At 43.2% G+C, this 22,373-nt stretch overlaps 1 protein-coding gene across 6 annotated transcripts in view; it reads left to right on the top strand.

Moving 5' to 3' along the window:
• The window catches only part of MAGI3 (membrane associated guanylate kinase, WW and PDZ domain containing 3), a 184,500-nt gene continuing 162,127 nt past the window's right edge, over nt 1-22,373 (top strand). For 5 of the 6 annotated variants that reach the window (XR_013545117.1, XR_013545116.1, XM_072997167.2 and 2 more), the window contains exon 1: nt 139-621. Coding sequence is in view for 4 of the 6 variants with exons in the window: in XM_072997167.2 (XP_072853268.2) it covers nt 285-621 (337 nt within the window). In the remaining 2 variants the exon portion in view is untranslated. Of the gene's footprint in view, nt 622-22,373 lie in introns of all 6 variants that reach the window. The other variant, XM_072997166.2, reaches the window with a different exon arrangement.

Here is a 22,373-nt window from a genome sequence, read left to right as displayed (position 1 = left end):
GGGGGGGAAAGAGGTGTGTCCAATTGGAAGAGGGGGCGTGTCTCTGTCGCGGCGCCCGTGTTCAGGACTCCAGTTGGGAAGCCGTCGCGGCCGGTGGTGGAAGAAGAAGAAGAGGAAGAAGACGACGACGAAGACAACGCGGCGCAAGGGCGCGCGCGCGCGCAGGACGGTTGGCTGCCTGCCGGCCGGCCGTGAAAGAAGCTCGGCGGCGGCGGCGGCGGCGGCGGCAACAGCGGGGCAGGGCAGAGCTCTCTCGCTGGCAGGGGCGCCCATGGTGTGGCCTCATGTCTAAGACGCTGCGGAGGAAGCGCCACTGGCTGAGCAAGGTGCAGGAGTGCGCCGTGTCCTGGGGGGGCGGCTCCGGCCCGGACCCCGACCTCCTGCGGGGCGGCGCCGAGCGCGGAGAGTTCCCTTACCTCGGGGCCCGCCTGCCGACGCTGGCCGAGTCCGGCGGCGGCGGCGGCGGGTGTGGCGCCGTTTTGCTCTCGGGGAAGCCCCCGGCCCCAGGGGACGTACTGCTGGAAGTGAACGGCACTCCGGTGAGCGGCCTCACTCACCGCGACACCCTGGCCGTCATTCGCCACTTCAGGGAGCCGGTGCGCCTCAAGACCGTGCGGCCAGGTCAGTCCGTCCGTCCGTCCGTCTGTCCACGCGAATGCCCGTCCTTCTTTCCTTCCTTCCCGCACCCCTTTGCCTCTTGGAAAGAGGGGAGGGGGAGAGTCTCCCCCCCCCGAAGTCACCGCCCTCGGCTCCACCCCGGCGCACCTGCCCCTCGTCCAGCGCCCCCCCCCCGACCGAGCCGTGGGTCCTCTCGCGGTCTCCATTACAAGGTTCACCTTTCCGAACCCTTTCAGGTTCCACACCGTCCTCTTTTCCTCCTCCTCCTCCTCCTCCCTTTTCCCTCCCCCTTCAGCCTTGTTGCCGTTATCCATAAACACCTACTCTGGGCAGTCTTCTTCCCCCATTGTCCTTCCCGTTAAAGGGCTCCTGCTGTCTTTCTCTCTGTAGTAGAAGGCTGTTACTTGCCTATGCACCCCCCCCGGTCCCCTCTCCGCATTTCTCTCTCTTCCCCCCTCCCTCCCCCTTTCCCCTTCGCAAGATGAAGGTATCTTTCCCTCATCTCTCCTGTCCTTTAGGGCGCATATCACTCTACCTGTGCCACCTTTATTTGCACTTGCTAAAATTTTCCTTGGTATATTTGGCCTTGCCTTTCTCACAGTCATTTGTGATCTTGCACACGCAGCTATCGCCTATCTCTTTTTTTCTGTTAGAGTGAATCTGACCCTGCTATTCCACCCCCGCCCCCTGCATCTGCTAAATCCCTTTCCTGAGCAGACCTGGCCCTTCCTGTTTACTCCAGTGTCCATCTTCCGCTGAAGTGTTACTGTCATTCCTCAAACGTTTCCACTTGCAAGATCTGTTTTAAGCTGGAGAGGGGGTGATAAGGCTTGGTGGTAGCAAAACGACCTTAGCTTGGTTTGTATTCCCATTGTGCCAATAAGGTCAGTTAGCTTGCACAGTGTTAGACATGATAGTCATCTTGCTAGTTTCAGGCAGCTGTTTGTACAGTGGTTATTTGCCTTATGAAATTAACAGTATTGCTAAAAGTCAGAAATATTTGACTTTTCACACAGTTTCTCTTAATCCTCTTGTTACCAGGTTGCAATTTTCATTTGTTACATTGCTAGCTCAGGGGAAAAATAAATTTTAACACTATTCTAATACCATACATGTCTAAATTTGCTGTAATGCACAATTTTTAACATTTTGGGAATTCTTTGCCACACATATTCAGTGCTGTAGGGAAGCTTTTAGTTGCCTGTATTTTTGGAGGATGGGAGCTGTTGTAATTGTACTTCATGCTTGAGCAAACAGGTTCTCGCATGTTGTATCTCTAGTGTAGACCCTGCAGCTCTTTTCAGTATAACGTATTCATTTGTGTTATATGGAACCTAGCCCTATACTTGATTTTTAGCAGCACTGAACTGATATTCATCTGTGGGAAAATAACTAACATGTGATTAACCTTCTGCTTCAGCCATTCCTGGGGGCTTCTGTAATCCAGCAATTTCGCTGCAGAGCTAGCTGTTTGTATTTGCAATAAGAGTGAAGTTTATAAAACACTGAGGTTTATTGAAATCTAATGTTACTCTTGGGAAGGATTAGTGAATGAACATTATTAAAAACTATCATTTATGCTAGTTATCTGCTTGTTGGGAGTGGGGGGGTCAACAATTTTTCTGTGTAAAATTGTATTTCTACATGGCAGAAGCATGAACAGCAGAGAAAGGCTAACAATGGTGATCTTGCTTTTCTTTAGTCACTTGGTTTGAAATATTGTCTCTTTATTAGTAAGATGAGGCATTGCACACCTATTAAATCGCTTTAGTACTTGCAAGAATAGATGCCACAATAAAACATGGTTTTTGCAGAGCTCTTAATGATAGATTTTTTTGAATTTGCAGCAGTGCAGGATTAGAATTCCTCTTGTAATTTTGAGAGCAATGCTTCATTGTTTCCAAATCACACTTTATCAACTATTGCAATTTCTATAAACATTTGCTACCAGGCAATTTTTTTTACTGGTTCAGAGTACAAAAAAATATATTAAATATAATTTTTGACATTAGCATACTATTTTTCACAACTTCTAATATGATTTAAAATCTGATCTCTTTTGTGGTTGTTCTCATTTTAGTAGCTGTAGAAAACCATGTTGTGCATAACATGCTTTCATGTGGAATGAGATGAGCAATGAAATATCTAAAATAAGAATTTATATTCTCTGTGTGAAGTATTGTATGAATATAACAATGTCTCTAGGGCAACAAGATAATTCTGTTTTCTTTAATTCTGAATGTCACATACAGAACTTATATGCAACTTCTGTCTTTTCTCTCATTTACAGCTGCAGGAAAATGATTTTTTTCCTTAATAGTTTTGACAATTATAAAATTAAGTTTCGGTTTGTAGCAACAGACAGAATACAGTAGTATAGCTTAACTTTGAAGTAAAATGGCTTGTGGTGATTCCTTTTAGGCCTGCTACAGTTTATGTGCAATGGTATATAATCATAGATACATGATCAATATATGCACTGAAATTATGGGGGGATTTTCTCTAGAAGGCAACATAAAGAAAACCTTTAGGAAATAATAGTAATTTATCTTCCAAGTGTTTTATGTAAGCATAATTTGTGCTTAACGAAAGAAGCTGGATTTGAAAGTTAGGTGTGAAATGTTTGAAAGTTTGAGTGCTTGCTGATGGAGGGGGACAATGAGTAGCCCTCAAAATTAAATGGTAAACGGCCCAGATAGTTTTTAAAGCACTACAGGGCGGTACATAATCAGCACAATTTGCTTTTTTATTTTGCTTTTCTGTGAAAGGAATATTTTAGCTTTTATTACTAGAAAATTGTTATATAAGAACTTAACAAGAGATACTGGATCATTCAAAGGTCTGTATAGTTAAACATCCTATTCCACAGTAACAAACCAAAGGCTCCTGGGAAGGCCCACAAGGGCAATCTGTATTTTCACACTTTCGGAAAACCTTTCAATCTTGGGGTTAATTGGAGTTTCATTTTGTATTTTTGTACCTTTTCAGTATGTATGTATTCTGTAATTTACTGTGTGGCCAAAGAGGCTTTTCAAGAGGCCCACTCAACTGCTCATCATGACTTACTTTGACCCATAACAGTCCCAGACAGCCGTAATTGTTATCAGCAGGTTTTAAGTTCTTCAGTTTCCTTGTGTAACACTTTCACACATGAATACATCCGTGGAAGACTATGGAACAGAACTAAGTAGCAGCTTAGCAAGATCAATAGCTTTATTTTTCATAATGTATCCAGTCCCCTTTTAAAGTTACCAGTAACAGTATTGATGGATGTTACTGTATCTTATACAGATGAATCTCATAGTTCAGCTAAGTGCTGTTAGTTAGTTACATTCATATGGCATACATCTTTCCTCCTTCCTGTGTTGTCCTTATTGCAATACTGTAGTACTGAGAGGTAGGTCAGGGTCAGAGGAACTAAAACCTGGCCATCCCAGCCCTAGTTCAGCACTCTTAGCTACTACACCACACTGGCTGTCTATTTGAAGAAGTAATTTTGTCTGCCCTGACTCTCTTTATATTCATCATCTCCCAATGCAAGTGTTATAAGAGGGGATAAAATATTGCATCACTTTGCATTTGCTCTAAATTGTATTTGTTATTGTAATGGTTGTTTACCTAGTTTGGTAGAGAGGCTTCTGAGCTCTTCGCAATCCTTTCGTGTTTTAACTATCTTGAATAATTTGGTCTTATTTATACATGGCCACTTCACTGTTTACCCCAAACTCTGTGCTATTTAGGAACAAGATGAAAAGCCAAGAACAAGTTCCTTATTTAAAACTTAGATGTACATTTTAAATACACATATCCTGGCAGTCAGCACCTTTTGTATCACTGTATTGTGAGAATTGCCTGTTCATCCTTGCATTTTGGCTCCTCTTTTTTAAATAATTTATTCATTTATGACATATTAGCCCTATTTAGGCATTAAGAATAGACAAGGAAGGTGAGAAGGCTAACCCTCCTAGTTGTTCTGTATATGTTAAGAGTGTCATTTTGAAGAGAGGAGTCTCCTCTGTACATGAGCATTTTCCATGTAATTGGGAACTTTGATTTTTCAGAGTCTGTAAGTACATGAAAAGACTGAACATGTAGTATACTGCTGTTGTTTTAGAGGGTCAGTCTGCAACAAAAGGAAGAGAGAATAGTTTGAATAGGATGTGTGTCATCTTAATCTCAGGAATCTGGTGAGGAACTCTGACAGTGTTCATGTTCACAATGTCTACAGACTCATACAGATGGTGCAACAAGATGTACCTTTGTGGAAGCCACATTATTCATCAAGAATACCAGGTCTATTTGCTCAGTTTAGTTTAGGCATCCTTCATTCTCGAGAGACTATGGTGACATGCTCTGTATTGAGGACTTGGAACAGTGTCTAGTGTGGCTGAGAAGGCCAGTTTGAGAGTGATAATCCCTTCCACACTGAAGACATATACAATCTGTCCCCTGTCCAGCTCCCATTGTTCTGTAATTGTATTATTAACAATGGTTTTATTACTTTCAATGGAACAGTTGATAAGCTAATTTCTGGGACTCCATATAAAAAAACATTGTGCGTTGGGCACTTCCTATTCCTTGGGTATGGAAGTTTAGTTTGGCAATTTTGTCAGAGGTCTAGTTGCTTCACTTTTAAGTTTATCAAGAACTCTCAAGTGGATACTATTTGGATAGGAGTTTTTAGTTTTTAGTAGAACATTGTATCTATTCACTATTTTCCATTGTATTCTTTAAATTCACACCTTGAAAATGTACGTTTAGGTACAGATATTTACCTACCATCATCTACAGTGAAAACAGATACAAGGATTTCATTCTACTTCTCCATAGTTGTCTTGTGCACATTTTCTGTTGTTGTAATGTGCCATCATATTACTTCTGACTTAACAATTACTCTATGAAAGAGTCACCTCTAAAAAGTAATGTCATTAATAGTTCTGCTCAGGTCTTGCAAGCTGAAGGCTTTTGCTTCCTGTATTGAGCTAGTCTATACAGTCCTCTTATCTTCTGTTACCTTCAACTTTTCCCAGCATTACTGCCTTTTAATATACAGTGGTGCCTCGCATAGCAAGCGCCCCGTTTAACGACGAATCCACATAGCGATTCGTTTTTTGCGATCGCAAAAGCGATCGCATTGCGATGTTTCCATAGAACCCCGGCGGGCGTGTCGGAACGGCCGCGGGCGAGGTCTCTCCCGCGGCCCCTCTGAAGCGCCGGCCAGCCGGCATTCTCGGGGCGGGCGAGCCAGGCAGGCAGGGAGGAATCGTTTCCCTCCTTGCAAGCAACGCTGGGTCCTCCTCGCGCTGGGCTGAGCTCAGCCCAGCGTGAGGAGGACCCAGCGTTGCTTGCAAGGAGGGAGACAATTCCTCTCTGACCCCCGGCTTGCTTCAGCCAGGCAGGGAGGAATCGTTTCCCTCCTTTGCAAGCAACGCTGGGTCCTCCTCCCGCTGGGCTGAGCTCAGCCCAGCGTGAGGAGGACCCAGCGTTGCTTGCAAGGAGGGAGACGATTCCTCTCTGGCCCCCGGCTTGCTTCAGCCAGGCAGGGAGGAATCGTTTCCCTCCTTTGCAAGCAACGCTGGGTCCTCCTCGCGCTGGACTGAGCTCAGCCCAGTGTGAGGAGGACCCAGCGTTGCTTGCAAGGAGGGAGACGATTCCTCTCTGGCCCCCGGCTTGCTTCAGCCAGGCAGGGAGGAATCGTTTCCCTCCTTTGCAAGCAACGCTGGGTCCTCCTCGCGCTGGACTGAGTTCAGCCCAGCGCGAGGTGGACCCAGCATTGCTTGCAAGGAGGGAAACGATTCCTCCCTGCCTGGCTGGCTTGGAGAAGCAGCCGGCGACCAGAGAGAAATTGTTTCCCTCCTTGCAAGCAACGCTGGGTCCTCCTTGCGCTGGGCTGAGCACAGCCCAGCCGGAGGAGGACGCAGCGTTGCTTGCAAGGAGGGAGACGATTCCTCTCTGGCCGCCGGCTTGCTTCCGAAGCCAAAAAGGCAGGGAGAAAGTGCATGAAGTTCAAACTTCCCGCATTTTCTCACTGCCTTTTTGGCTTCAGAGAGCTCCGAAGCCGCCCATCACGGCGGTGGGGACCCCCAGGGAGGTCTCCCAGGGCTTGCACGCCACCATGGGAGACCTCCCTGGGGGTCCTCGCCGCCGCGATTGGTGCCTTCAGAGGTTTCAAAGGGCTTTCCCCAACATTAGAGGAAGCCCTTTGAAAGCTCCAAAGGCAGCAGAGCTCCGGGCGGCTAGAGCAGGCCGGGGCCCTGGCTGCTCACCCCCGGCTGTGCGGATCCAGCGGAGGGGCGGGAGGCTAGAGCAGGCCGGGTTCCTGGCCGCTCGCCCCCAGCCGGGAGGAGCCAGTAGAGTGCCCGGAGGCTTCAGACCGGTAAGTCCTTTTTAAAAAAAAAAATTTGTGTGGGTTTGGACTGGGGGGGTTATGTTTGTGGTTTGTGTCTGTGTGTGTGTTGTTGTTTTTTTTTGCGGTGTTTTCGCCGCAAGCGCTTCGGCTGTGTGAAAATGGGGGCTTTGGTCCTCCCAAAGGCCCCATTTTCACACAGCTGATCGGCGGTTCAAAAATGGCCGCCGCAACCATTTTCGCTGCCCTCTCTTACTGAGGGCGCGAAAATAGCTGCCCCTATGGAGGAACATCGCTGAACGTCACGATGTTTCCACATAGCGACGATTAATCTGGAACAGATTAATGTCGCTATGTGAGGCAGCACTGTATATCGAAAGTACAGTAGCCTTAGTTTAGCTTTTTTTTTTTGGTTCTAGAGAGTTGGGCCACTTTTGTGTTAGCACCCAGTTATTTGTCTTTCTGTTGGTCCATGGTATCTATAAAGCATTGTTTCCCAACCTGGGGGACGGGACTCCCAAGGAGGTCATGAAATGTTTTTTGAACAGTTGCAAGTTAGGTTATATGTGTTGTAGCCCTTGTCAAACAATTTTTCCTCAAATTTTTGGAGCACAATATTAAATGTATTCACAAAGGCTTTCACAGCCGGGGTCTAATGGTTGTTGTGGGTTTTTCGGGCTCTTGGGCCGTGTTCTGATGGTTGTTCTTCACAGAGACTGGTGAAACGTTAGGAAGAATAACCTTCAAAACACGGCCAAAGAGCCCGAAAAACCCACAACAACCACAATATTAAGGTTAGTGTGTATGTGTACGTATAAACAACAGGCTTTTTTGGGGGAAAAGAAGCCTCTACTTTCTGAGAAGGGATGACTGATACTATACTTTTACAAAAAGAAGAAATCCAGTGTAAAGCTATAATTTCCATCTGCCCTCAAGGAGACACTCATTAGGCCCATAAGAAAGAAACCTATTTTGGCGGCGGACAAAATTGGCAATTATAGGCCCGTCGCCAATGTTTCTTTCACGATCAAAGTGGTCGAGAGGGTGGTGGCTGATCAGCTGCAAGCTCACCTGGACGAAACAGATGCCCTGCATCCATTTCAGTCGGGCTTCAGGCCGCGCCATGGTACAGAGACGGCATTGGTCACCCTGTATGATGAACTGTTGAGGGAGGCCGACGGGCAAAGTGTCTCTGCTGGTCCTCCTCGACATCACGGCGGCCTTTGATACTGTCGACCATGGTATCCTCCTAGGGAGGCTCTCCGAGCTGGGAATCGGTGGCTTGGCACTGGCCTGGCTCCATTCCTTCTTGGGGGACCATCCCCAGAGAGTACAGCTTGGGGAGAGTGTTTCAGCCCCATGGAGCCTCAATTTTGGGGACCCACAGGGGTTGATCATCTCCCCAGTGCTGTTTAACATCTATATGAGGACGCTGGGTGGGGTCATCAGGGGGTGTGGGGCTTCGTGCCATCAATATGCCGATGACACCCAGCTCTACATCTCCTTTTCACCAACTGCAGGTGATGCTGTCCTGTCCCTTCAGCGCTGCCTGGAGGCCGTATTGAAATGGATGCAGGAGAACGGGCTGAGGCTGAACCCGGATAAGACGGAAGTTCTGAGGGTGGGTGCCCCCATGGTAGGTGGCTTGGGTGACTCTCTCACGTTTGGGGGGTCACCTTGGCCGCGAAGAGTGGGGTTCGTAGCCTGGGCATACACTTGGACCCGACGCTCACCATGGAATCCCAGGTGGCATCGGTAGTCTGCACCGCCTTTTTCCATCTTTGGCGGATTGCCCGGCTGCGACCCTACCTTGACAGAGGTGCACTCACCACCTTGGTACATGCGCTCGTAATCTCAAGATTAGACCACTGTAACACGCTCTACGTGGGGCTGCCTTTGAGGCTGATTCGGAAAATTCAGGTGGTGCAGAATGCTGCGGCCAGACTCCTTACCGGAGTGAGAAAACACCATCACATTTCTCCAACGCTGGCCACATTGCATGGGCTGCACATTGTTTCTGTGTCAACTTCAAAGTTTTAATGCTTTTTTATAAGGCCCTAAATGGTTTGGGACCTCGATACTTGGCAGAAAGCCTACTCCCACCAAGGTCTACCTGGATCACCCGCACAAGCCAGGAGGTGAGGCTGAGGAGCCTGACGCCGAGAGGGGCCCAGATGGAGAAGACACGAAACTGGGCCTTCTTGGTGGTGGCTCCTCACCTTTAGAATAATCTCCCTCCAGAGATTCGCGTGGCCCCTATGCTGGGCATCTTTAAAACCCGATTAAAAACATGGTTCTTCATTCAGGCCTTCCCTCCAGCCAATTCTTGATCTTCTTCTTATTATTTTCCTATTTTTATTTTTTTGTAGTTGTTTTGTATTATTTATCTATTTGTTGTGTTTTATTGTTTAAATTTTATGTTGGAAGCTGTCCACTGGTCCAGATAGGCGGGGTATAAATAAGTAAGTAAGTAAGTAAGTAAGTAAGTAAGTAAGTAAGTAAGTAAGTAAGTAAGTAAATAAATAAATAAATAAATAAATAAATAAATAAATAAATAATTGCTGCTGCTTCCACAAGAAAGAGACTTTAAGTATGACATGTCACTTCTGGAGAGCATAGAGAAGGAGAAGTAAAAGAAAAAGAAGGAACCCCTCCCACAACAGACCCCCAGAAGTGGGTAACAGCAGCAGATGCAAGGAAAGTTTTGTGTTGGCTTCTCTGCATTAAGATAATCTCTCCTCATCACAGCAATACACCCACAACAAGACACACTAATCACCCATCTCCTGAAAAGGACAAAAGTCTATCTCACAGCCATAAATACTCCACTCCCAAACAAATTACACCAGAGCACAGCGTGCTGTCCTCTAAAGATGCCAGGCACAGAGACTGGCAAAACGTTAGGAAGAACAACCTTCAGAATGCGGCCAAGGAGCCCGAAAAACCCACAACAACCATTAGATCCTGGCCGTGAAAGCCTTCAGGAATATATTTTGCCCCCTCCATGAATACTGCAATGTCCTTCAGCCTATCTTTGAAATCCTTTGCCTTCTCTTCTCCCTACCTTTAACTTCCCCCCAGCTTTGTTCTCTTCCCAGTTTTGAAATGGTGGTGGCAAGGGCAGTGGGAGGGCAAGCAGCATCAACATTGATGGTGAAACCATGTTGGGGAATGATGACGACAATTTATTTATGCAAAGATGGTGGGGTTATTTGGCTACTATAAAAAGGGGTTGCTACTCAAGAAAGATTGGGAACCACTACTGTAAACGTCACCTACAACACCATCTTTTTAAATGAATTGACTTTTTTCCTTTCAGGAGTCTTCACTGTTTAGCCTTTTTGTTTGTTTGTTTGTTTGTTTGTTTGTTTGTTTAGTTAAGTCATGTTAAGTCTTCGTGACCCCATGGACCAGAGATGTGTAAAAGATCACAGAAAATTTGTATTTAGGATTCTAACTATATTCCTGCCATATTTTTCTTTGTTTTGTTTTTGCTTACAAGTTTAAGATGGAATTTTCTTGGCAAAGATACTGGAGTGGCTTGCCAGTTCCTGTTCCAGGTGGATCAGTTTTAGTCAGAACTCTCCACTATGATTTGTCCATCTTGGGTGTCCCTGCACGGCATAGCCCATAGCTTCTCTGAATTACTCAAGCCCCTTTGCCATGACAAGGTAGCAATCTGTGAAGGGGTTCAGCTTTTACATACATGCATAGTAACTGGAATACCACAGAATGAATAATCTTCACCTTCATGTCCAGCATGCTCTTGTTAGGATTTTGATAGATTTTATCTCTATAGCTTTGAATAGTTCCCTTGATATCTCATCTACTTTGGGTGATTTATTTATTCCAAGTGCTTTGAGAGTAGTTTTCACCTCATTTTCTAAAACTGCAGGTTCTTCACAACAGCTGTCTTCTTCAAAGCTGTTTTATAATTGTTTCATCTCTTCTGTATAGTTGTTCAGCATATTGTTTCCATCTTTTATTTTATCCTAGCAAAATAATACTTTCTCCTGTTGATCTTTTAGTATTCCCGTTTTAGGTTTAAATTTACCATTGATTTCTTGCATAGTTTATGTAGAAGTTATATCTTCTTGTTCTCTTCTACTTCTTTCCACTGATAATTGAAATAGTTCTTTTTGTCTCTGTGTAAAGGATCACAGGATTCTAACTATATTTCTGCCATCTTTTGCTTTGTTTTTGCTAACAATTTAAAGAATTTCTCCAGTCATCGTTTATTTTTTGTTTGACTGTAATAGTATTCTTGTGTGTGTGTTTTTGCTTGATAATATTTCTGATTTTAATCCACAGTTCTGTTGATTCATGGTCAGTTGAATCTGATAATGAAAATTTGTTCTTTACATGGACTTGAAATTTGTCGATATTGTTATTTGACGGTATGATTATGTTCTGAAAATTAGTTGTATTAGTTGTATCATGCAACAATGAGATGTCTTAAAATGGTGTGCATATTTTATTGCACTTTTTACAGTGGTTGTCTGATGGTCTTGCCATCTCCTCAGTTAACTTCCTGCTTCTGGTATATTAAAATTGTTATTCCTAATAATATCATTAATAATTAGTGTTAATAACTGTTGTTATCAACATATGCCTTGATCATTTTTTCTAAAGTTCTTTGTGGTTGCATTCCTTTTGCTTTATGTCAGTAATACCCACTACAAACATGGAGCAAACATAATTCTAAAATTACATTTCTGTATGGCTTGGAAGTAGTACAAATGACTGCAGTGACTCATAAGAACAACTTGAATTTCTGTCAAGTTTACTTTTCTAATGGGCATCTCATCTTGCCTTGATGGTTTTAATTTGTATATATAGGAGATATCGAATAATTGCATTAATTATTTAGCCTCCTAAGCAATATGCATTTCAAATGTCAAGATATTGCTAAGCATTGCTACTTGCAATCATACAGATTAATGATTTACAATTATAAATTTGAAGCTAATTATAGCTTCTTTTCTGCAGCACTATATGAATATTAAGCAGGAAATTTTTGACAAACCTGACTTATTACATTATGCAACTCACTTTTGGTGCAATATACAATTCATTTGGTTTTATTGTGATATTGTACCTTGTATTAATAGAAGATAAGAATAAGCTAAGTTTAGCTTTAATTTTTTCCATTTCAAAAGAACATGTTCTTGGAATGTAGGAATCTAAATCTATGTTTAACTTCCATTCAGAAATATGTGGTATAATTTTTATGTGATTTCATGAGGAAATATTGCAGCTTGTTTCCTTTTTTCTTCAGCTAATTCACAATACAATTTTTTGTTGCGGTCAAATACATCAGGGTCAATTTGAATCTTTAAGTTAAAGATTTGTAAAGCTTGGTCATAAAGTTTAAAGCTCTTCTGCTTTTAGTTTGTATAGGATTGTGAAATGGAGATGGCAGTAAAATGACATAGTAGATGGTGTAATATAGAATATAAGAGTCTCTCTCTCTCTCACTCACTCACTCACTCACTCACTCACACACACACACACACACACACACACACACACACACACACACAAAGGCCCCGTGTAAAAGTCATATTATGCAAAGATTGTATACTGCATACTGCAAAGATTATATTTTTTTAAATTCTATCATAGGATTATGAGTGTGAAGCGAGAAACAAGTGTCTAAAGCTAAATTAGGCACCTGCCTTATAAAGAAAAAAGGGAGAGATTTTTCTTTTTGAAAGCAAAATGGAAGCCTTCGTGGAATGCTGAAATCTCCAATTATTGACTCAGAATACTCCCATGTAGTGCTTGCTCTCCAGAGGTATTGCAATAAAACTCGCATTCTCTCCAGATAGCATAAGCAGTGCCCATATTGGCTAGGAACAATGAAAGTTGCGGTATTGTTGGCTGGGCATGATGGGAGTTGTAATCCAACATTTTTGCAGAGGGCTAGTTTGGAGAAATCTGTGCTAAGGTTATCTCCCCGTCAGACATGCTTACAGGTTTGGAACTTGGCTGGGAAGAGAAGAGTTTTGAGATGCAGAGTACAGGAACGTAACTTAGCTTTATAGGTGGGGTCCACACATTCTATCTTCCCTCTCCTTTTGCTATTTAAAAATAAATGTCTACTGCCTTTCTACATGATAGAGGCAGACAATATTAAAATACATTGACTTTCCACCATCGTATTTTGCTTGGCTTTTAAAGTTCACAAACTTGAATATGGAACAAAGAATTGCTGTGCTGTGTATATGCAGCGTAGTGTTCATAGCATGCCCCTTGCCAGTGACTTGTTGGAGTGAGCTAGGAAAGAAAAGCAGGAACTCAAGTCTAGATAAGAGTAAAAGGAGAAACAAAGGAAAATGTGGAATAGAGAGAGAACTCAAGTAGTAGAGGCAAAGGATGTGTGTGATTAGTGCTTTAAAATCTATTTAAAAGTCTGATATAACACATGCTGATGCAAATAAATAAAAAATAGATAACATAATTTTGAAAAAATCCTGGATTGGTTCACAAATAAGCTAGCCAGATTGTAGTGAACAGTCTTTAACTTCAGACCTTAGATTTGCAACATACACATTTGTGCCTTTCAGAATTAAAATTAGTACACCAGCTATGTCTGTTCCTGGAAAAGTCTGACCTGGCCACAGTGACACATGCCTTAGTTACATCCAGGCTGAATAAATGTGACACACTCTGTGTGGGGCTGTGTGAGACAGGAGGTGAGAGGGGACTCCCACTCACCAGAGTGCCGTCCCTCTTCATCAGCAAGACAGTGGATGAAGGGAGATAAACCCTCGCCAAGGTCAGATGAAGCATCACAGAAGTCTCACCAGGGGGCGGAAGTAAAGGAGATTATTTGTTGTTGTTGTTGTTTAGTTGTGTCCAACTCTTCATGACCCCATGGACCACAGCACGCCAGGCCCTCCTGTCTTCCACTGCCTCCTGGAGTTGGGTCAAATTCATGTTCGTAGCTTTGATGACACTGTCCAACCATCTCGTCCTCTGTCATCCCCTTCTTTTCCTGCCTTCACACTTTCCTAACATCAAGATCTTTTCCAAGGAGTCTTCTCTTCTCATGAGATGGCCAAAGTATCGGAGCCTCAGTTTCAGGATCTGTCCTTCCAGTGAGCACTCAGGCTTGATTTCCTTTAGAATGGATAGGTTTATTCTCCGTGCAGTCTAGGGGACTCTCAAGAGCCTCCTCCAACACCACAATTCAAAAGCATCAGTTCTTCGGCGGTCAGCTTTCTTTATGGTCCAGTTCTCACTTCCGTACATTGCTACAGGAAAAACTATAGCTTTGACTATTTGGACTTTTGTTGACAAGGTGATGTCTCTGCTTTTTAAGATGCTGTCAAGGTTTGTCATTGCTTTCCTCCTCAGAAGCAGGCATCTTTTAATTTTGTGGCTGCTGTCACCATCTGCAGGAGATGATAGAGGAGTTGAAACAGTTAAACTTAAAGTAAAAGAGGTCAAAAAAGTGGGAAAGGAGGAAAAAGGGGGCGGAGAGAGAGCAGCAGGGTTAGAAGAAGCAAAGGCGAGGAGGGGAGAGTTGCCTATAGGTTGGGAATGAGTATGGATGCAAGATCTTTGGATTCAGAATGGGAGAGGCTGAGAATACCAAAGGAAGAGGCAGATTATAGAAGAACAGTGATCCCACCTAGACCCTCTTATTGGGGAGAAGTTCAAGCGAGAGAATGGAGAAGGAAATTGAGAGAGGGAAAAGAAAGAGTAGAAAGAGAAAGGAAAGAGAGGATCGAATGCAGAGCCAGGGAGATGTGGAGACAAGCCAAGAGAGAACAAGTTGGGAAAGGTTGGAATGGGAGAGAGGTGCCCAGTGGGACAATTTCGATGTGGACAAGACCGTGCCCCTGCTTGATCCTCTGTCAGGGATGACCTTGAAGAGATGTACTCCCCCTGAGTTACCGGGACCTTGGAATAGCGGTTAAAGTAACCCTTTTGCATTTCATGGATGGAAACCCCTTCCGGACCCGTCAGGAGAAGGAGAGACAGCACACTCACCAGTTAAAGACACTTGTTTAATGTTTGATACACAAATAAATGCTCCACAGTTTTCACTGCAGCTGGTGCTGCCTGCAGTTCTTGCTAAAGAACAAGACACTATAACTGAACCCTCACAGGCTGCCTTTGGAAAAGTTCAGAAACTTCTGCACGTTAAAAATGTTACAGCCAGACTGTTAACTGGGGCTGCTTACAGAGAACATATAACTCCCCTGCTACAGCAGCTCCACTGGCTGCCAATTCATTTCCAGGCACAATTCAAAGTGGTGGTTTTAACATACAAAGCCCTAAATAGCTTGGGTCCAAGCTATTTCAAAGACAGTATATCTATTGATAAGCCTGTTTGGGTGTTAAGATAATCAGGGGATTTCTCTCTGTTCCACCATTCTCACAGATATGCTTAATATGGACACAAGAGAGAGCCTTCTCTGTCTCTGCCCAAAAACTTTGGAATTCCCTCTCATGGGAGGCCAGGTTGGCCCCATCTTTGCTGTCTTTCCACAAGTGAGCAAAGTTCTTTCTCTTCTTCCAGGCTTTTCCTTAGTGGCTGACTGTCTCGGAGTGGTTTCAAAATGAGATTGTTTGCATTTAGTTTTTACTAAATCTGTTTTAGATCAGACAGAAAGCTCTTTAATCTCTCTAGATTGAGAGCGAAGACCAAAGTCCAACTGAAATGCATGTGGGACTTCCTCTTCGCAGATGATGCAGCCATTGTTGCCCACTCTGCTGAAGACCTTCAACAACTCATAAATCGATTCAGCAAGGCCTGCCAAGACTTTGGACTAACAATCAGCCTGAAGAAAACACAAGTCATGGGCCAGGGTGTGGACTCACCTCCTTCTATTACCATCTGCACACAAGAATTGGAGGTTGTTCATGACTTTGTGTACCTGGGCTCAACCATCTCTGACACCCTGTCTCTGGATGTCGAGCTGGATAAACGCATTGGCAAAGCAGCTACCATGTTCTCTAGACTCACAAAGAGAGTATGGCTCAATAAGAAGCTGACGACACATACGAAGATCCAGGTCTATAGAGCCTGTGTCCTAAGCACACTCCTGTACTGTAGTGAGTCCTGGACCATTTGTGCACGGCAGGAGAGGAAGCTGAACACCTTCCATATGCGTTGCCTCCGATGGATTTTTGGTATCACCTGGCAGGACAAAGTTCCAAACAGAACGAGCTGGGAGTTTTCAGCATGAACACATTACTGAAACAGCGACATCTACATTGGCTTGGGCACGTTGTGAGAATGGCTGATGGTCGGATTTCAAAGGATCTCCTGTATGGAGAATTAGTGCAGGGAAATCACCCCAGAGGGAGACCACGGCTGCGATACAAGGATATCTGCAAGCGAGATCTGAAGGCCTTAGGAATGGACCTCAACAGATGGGAAACCCTGACATCTGAGCGTTCAGCCTGGAGGCAGGCATTGCATCACGGCCTCTCCCAATTTGAAGAGACCCTTGCCCAGCAGGCTGAGGCAAAGAGGAAGTCACAAAAGCAGCAAAACCAGGGAGCTGGACAGGGGACAGATTGGATTTTTTTCAGTGTGGAAGAGACTGTCACTCTTGAATCAGCCTTCTCAGCCACACAAGACGCTGTTCCAAGTCCTCCATACAGAGCACGGTACCATAGTCTTTCAAGACTGAAGGATGCCTAACAACAATGTGTTTCCCAACATTATTAATATAATGTTATTAATTCCTTTAATGTTTAAATAATTCTGTTTTTAGTGTTAATATTGTATTTTAATTATGTAAGCTACCTTGGGTCCTTTCTTAGGAGAAATGTGGGGTAAAAATATTTTAAATAGATAAATGCAGATTGAATTAAAAGAATCTTAATTCTTTGTTTTATAGTACAGTGGAACCTCTACTTAACCCATCCCAGAAGATGTTTGTTAATTGAAACATTCATAAGTAGAAGCAAAATGTCCCATAGGAATGCATTGAAAACCGATTAATCCATTCCAGCCGAAGAAAAAAATACAAAAAATTTAATATAAAATTAAAAAATAAACAGAGCAAATCCCACACTGGGACTGAAAAAAACACCAAAAAACAAAAAACAAAGGAATAAAAAAATAAACATTGGAGTAAGTCCCACTCTGGGACTGCAAAAGAAAAAAAATCACCAAAAAACAAAACAACACAGAAACATAACCCCCCAGCCCAAACCTACCCTCTAAAACCCACCCAGAACAAAATTTTAAGGAAAAACAGCACCATACTGATCTGAAGCCTCCTGGGAGTCCCCCACAGCCACGATCGCCACCTTCGGAGGCCTCCCAGGGCTTCCCTGCCGCCATCGGAGACCTCCCAGGGGTCCCCCGCCACCGCAATCACTACCTTTGGAGGCCTCCCAGGGCTTCCCCAACATGGTGGGTTTTCGTGCTGCCGACGCAGGCTTTCCTGCGGTAGACCAGGCCTACCAGGGGAAGCCCTGGCAGACCGGGCCTGCCAGGGGAAAGCCTGGTCTACCCCAGGAAAGCCTGCATCGTGGTGGAGAAGCCCTGGGAGGCCTCCGAAAGCACCGATTGTGGCGGTGGGGGACCCCCGGGAGATCTCCGATGGCAGTGTGGAAGCCCTGGGAGGCCTCTGAAGGCACTGTGGTGGCGGAGGACCCCCAGGAGGTCTTGGATGGTGGCGGAGAAGCCCTGCGAAGCCTCTGAAGGTGGCAATCGTGGCGGTGCTGGAAGCCCGGGAGGCTGAGCCTCCCCTTTCCTTAACCGTTGGGGTGAAAGGGCTACAAAGAAGCAGCCTCTTCGCCACCAACGGTTAGCAAATTTAAATTTCCCGCCCTTTTCCCCTGCCTTTTTCTATTCATACATTGAAGCTCCATTCGCAAGTAGAAGCAAAATTTTGCGAATGGAGCTGTTCCTAAGTTGAAATATTTGTAGGTAGGGACATTCGTAAGTAGAGGTTCCACTGTAATCCCAAATGCTTCATACATGTTTGCTTTAATTAGTGGCTGTTTTAAAAGTTGAAGTTCACAAAGCAATGGTATTAGAAAGTGCAGGTAATTTTCTGCTTCTACACAGTTCATCTGAAGTTTCTTAATATAATTAGTGTCTCATCATAATGTTTTTGTTTTTCTGAATGTTGCATTTAACTGCTTTTCCTTTCAGTACTGTGCCTAACAACTTGACATATGTATGTCGGCTTGCCTTTCAATGTGCTATATAGGTATCTGGCTGCATAGCCAGAGGCTGGGAGTTCAAATCCCCACTGTGTGTCCCAGGAGAGGAGCCAACCTAGCCTGTCTGGCCTTGCGCAAGCTGCACAGTCCCAGGATGCCACCAGGAAAAGGAGTGGTAAACCACTTCTGAGCATTCTCCATCTAGAAAACTGAAAAGGGTCACCATAAGTCAGAACGGACTTGACAGCACACCATTATTAATACATAAGCACTTTTAAAATGGTATGAATTTTGTTACTAGTTGAGTTACTGTAAATGTAAAATGCAGTGCTTTTTATTTTCTGACTTCTGTTTAATACCATCACTCAATTGGTAATAGGGGCTGTATTTGCACTTTATATGTAGAATTTACTTGACCTTTTAATTTCTGGGTACTGCAAGAGCTGTGATTCCCTTTAGCCACTTAGGAAGACTAGTGAATGTTCTTAAGAAGTTTTGCCTAAAATTTTGGAAAACACAATTAAAGGCTTTAAGTGAATGAATGCACATTTAGAGCCTTGCTCTGGATTCTATGGTATACAGTGGTGCCTCGACTTATGAACGTCCCAACATACAACCACTTCAAGTTGCAACCAGCTCCGGCTGCAAAATTTTGCTTCAAGTTGCAGCCAGAGCTTCAAGTTGCAATCAAAAGAGGCAGGAAAAAAAGGTGTGGAATTCAAATTAGAGGGCTAACTGTTGGTCAGCGAAGAGCTTCTTTGTTGCTCTTTTGCGCCAACGGTTAGAGTGTGTTCGTCGGAGAAGGCTTTGGACTGCCTGGTGCTGCTTTCTGCTTCTGAGTAAGTATATTTACAGGGTTTTGGAGGGAGCGTTTGGGCCAGGGGGGTTGTTTCCCTGCTGTGATTTTTTTGTGTGTGTTTTGATGTGTTTGTTTTTAAAGCCCCAGCACCTTGTAGTGGGGCTTGTTGTGTGATTTATTTTTGGTTTTTTGGTTTTGATTTTTAAAGCCCCAGCACCTTGTAGTGGGGCTTGCTGTGTGGTTTGTTTATTTATTTATTTGGTAATTTTGGGGGGGGGGTTCGAATGGATTAATCGCATTCCAGTGCATTTCAATGGGAAATGGTGCTTCGACTTATGACCATTTCGAGTTAGGTCCATCTTCTGGAATGGATTATGGTCGTAAATCAAGGCACCACTGCATTATTTTTCATAAGATCAGATGCTAAATAAGACCTGTTTTATACAGGCATATTTGCCCGTTTTATACAGGCATATTTGCCTTTGGTGCAAAAGGTACTTTTTGTGATTTTTTTTTTGTGCCATGATTAGTATGATCAATATGGATGCTGGTGTAATTTTAAACTAGCTTTAATATCCAGTACCAAGATTATGCAAATATCTTGCTGTCTTCCATCAAGTCACTTCAGATTTTCTGGTGATCTCCAGAAAGTCCTATTGTTAACAGCACTACTTAGTTCTTGCAAATTCAATGCTGTGCAAATCTTTATTGAGTTAATCCATCTCTTATTAGGTCTTCCTCTCTCCTTGCTGCTTTTTTAAACCCAACATTATTGTCTTTTCCGGTTAATCTTCTTATGAAGTGCCCAAAGCATATGATAGCCATTGTTTAGTCATTTTTGTTTCTGTAGTTCATTTCTGTGGTTCAGACTCAGTTTGAACTAGAACACACTCAGTTGCCTTTCTGGTAGTCTGTGGTAACCTCAAAACTTTCCTTGAACACTATGTTTCAAATGAATCATTTTCTCCTGTCAGCTTTCTTCACTGTCCAGTTTTCATATCCGTAGGTAGTAATCAAGATACTACATTGTAGATTATCTTCACATTGTTCTCTAGAGCTACACCCTTGTACTTGAGGATAGTTTCTGGTTCCTTCATAGCTGCCTTTCCAAGTGTCTGATTTCTTGGCTTCAGTCCCTATATGGATTGATGATTGAATTGAGGCATTCAAAATCTTTAATAGTCGATTTCTTCCATGTCAACATGAAAGTGATGTGTATGGTTCTTTTTTAATCATTATTGTTGTCTTACTATTTAATTGCAATCCAGCTTTTGCACTTTCATCTTGATCAAGAACTGTTTCAAGTCATTGCTGCTTTCTCCCAGTAATATGGTATCATCAGCATATTTTAAATTTTGATGTTACTTCTCCCAGATTTAAATACTTTTATCTGAATCTAGTCCAGTTTTCCATATATTGTCTATGTACAGATTGAACAAATAGGGAGATAGTATACACCCTTGTCTGGCAGCTTTGTTTATGGGAAACCATTCTATTTTCCATACGCTGTCCTAACAGTAGCTTCTGTATAGGTTAAGCATGATAATGAAGAGGTATTTTGTTATTTGTCTTTTGTTCTGTTCAATTTCTTTGTACTTAATATTGTAATAATTCTTTGTTTTTGAAAGGTTGCATTTACCCTATTTCTCCGAAAATAAGACCTAACCTGAAAATAAGCCCTAGTATGATTTTTCAGGATGCTTGTAATTATAATCCCTCCCCCAAAAATAAGAACTAGTTAAGTGAAAGCCCCTGTCCACCATTGTAGAGCAGCCAGAAGAAGATGACATGACTGTAAAATAAAACATCTCCTCCAAATAAGCCCTAATGCATTTTTGGAACAAAAATTAATATAAGACCATGGCTTATTTTCAGGGAAACACGATACAAATCTGACCCCACTTCAGTGTTCTCTTTTTGCTTTTTATTTGTAAATGTATGAATGTCTAATAGAATAGGACCCCCATATCAGCTGGCGATTGATTCCAAGTCCCACGTGGATACTGAAAACCATGGGCAAAGACCACCAAAGAATTTATGTTTTTGAATTGTGGTGCTGGAGACCCTTGAGAGTCTCCTGGATTGCAAGGAGATCAAATCTATCCATTCTGAAGGAAATCAACCCCAAGTGCTCACTGGAAGGACAGATCCTGAAGCTGAGGCTCCAATACTTTGGCCATCTCATGAGAAGAGAAGACTCCCTTGAAAAAACCTTGATGTTGGGAAAGTGTGAAGGCAAGAGGAGGAGACAACAGAGGATGAGATGGCTGGACAGTGTCATCGAAGCGACCAACATGAATTTGACCAAACTGTGGGAGGCAGTGGAAGACAAGAGTGCCTGGCGTGCTATGGTCTATGGGGTCACGAAGAGTTGGACACAACGACTAAACAACAGAAAGGGGGGAAAAAACAGAAAAAAAATCATTTTGAGATGCATTACCAGAACTGGCCACTAGATGGTGCCAGAGACCATGCTATGCAGTCTTCACTAGCAAGTAGTCATAGCACGGTGCCTGGCTCCCTCTAATGGCTGGTTCTGGTACTACATGTGAAAATAGTTTTTTTCTGGATTTGTTTAAAATATTTTTAGACCATGAATAAGTGAATCAGTGGGTACTGATCCTGTAGATAAGGAGGTCCTAATGTATTGCTATCAGCCTTATTTTGAAGACCTATATTTTGGAGCTAATCTCCAGCAGAGGATCGGACATGGACGAACCACTTATTATAAAAGTTTTATTAAGAGAACAAAATATACCAAAACAGACCGCTGGGGCTGCTCTTCTAAAGAAGAAGATAAAAAACCAAAAATACGTGGATCAGATACCTATATACTATTTACAAACAAAGAGTCATAAACTCCAAAATTGTAATTGGGTGTAATCTGAAACAAGTTTGGATCCTTGCCCTAATTGGTGTTTAAGTTGTGATCCGATGACCTATTGGTTCTTAGCACGGAATGAAGGGATGGGTTCCCCCCCTCTTGTTGCCCTTCTAATTTCCAGACTTCTTGGTGTCCCAGATGTATATTCCTTATCATTCCAATGTGTTTGGAGGTTGTGTAGGCCTTATAATGTTTCCAGGAGTCGATGTTGGCTAAAGTTTATTTATTTTATTTTATTTTATTTATTTAATTTATATGCCGCCCACTCTACCCAGAGGTCTCTGGGTGGCTTACAACAATTAAAAGGTCACTATTTTATATGTAAGTCCTTTGTTATGTGCTTATATACTTGGTATATTATTCTATATTGCTACATGTTTCACTACTTTATTCAGTATCTACTCCCCCCTTTTTAAATGCTTCCATCTCAAATTGAGAAGGATTTAAACCAGAAAAGGAATATGGGGGAGGCAACACAAGATAATGACCAGAAGCAGAAGATGGTCACAGGCTGTAACAGAGGTAAAAGTTGAAACTAATGAGTATACAGTAGTGCCTCAACTTATGAACTTAATTGGTCCTGG

The sequence above is a fragment of the Pogona vitticeps genome, chromosome 4, assembly GCF_051106095.1.
Source record: "Pogona vitticeps strain Pit_001003342236 chromosome 4, PviZW2.1, whole genome shotgun sequence".
NCBI classification, from domain to species: Eukaryota; Metazoa; Chordata; class Lepidosauria; order Squamata; family Agamidae; genus Pogona; species Pogona vitticeps.
Note: the sequence above shows the minus strand (reverse complement) of the source record. Positions and strands in the feature narration are given on the sequence as shown.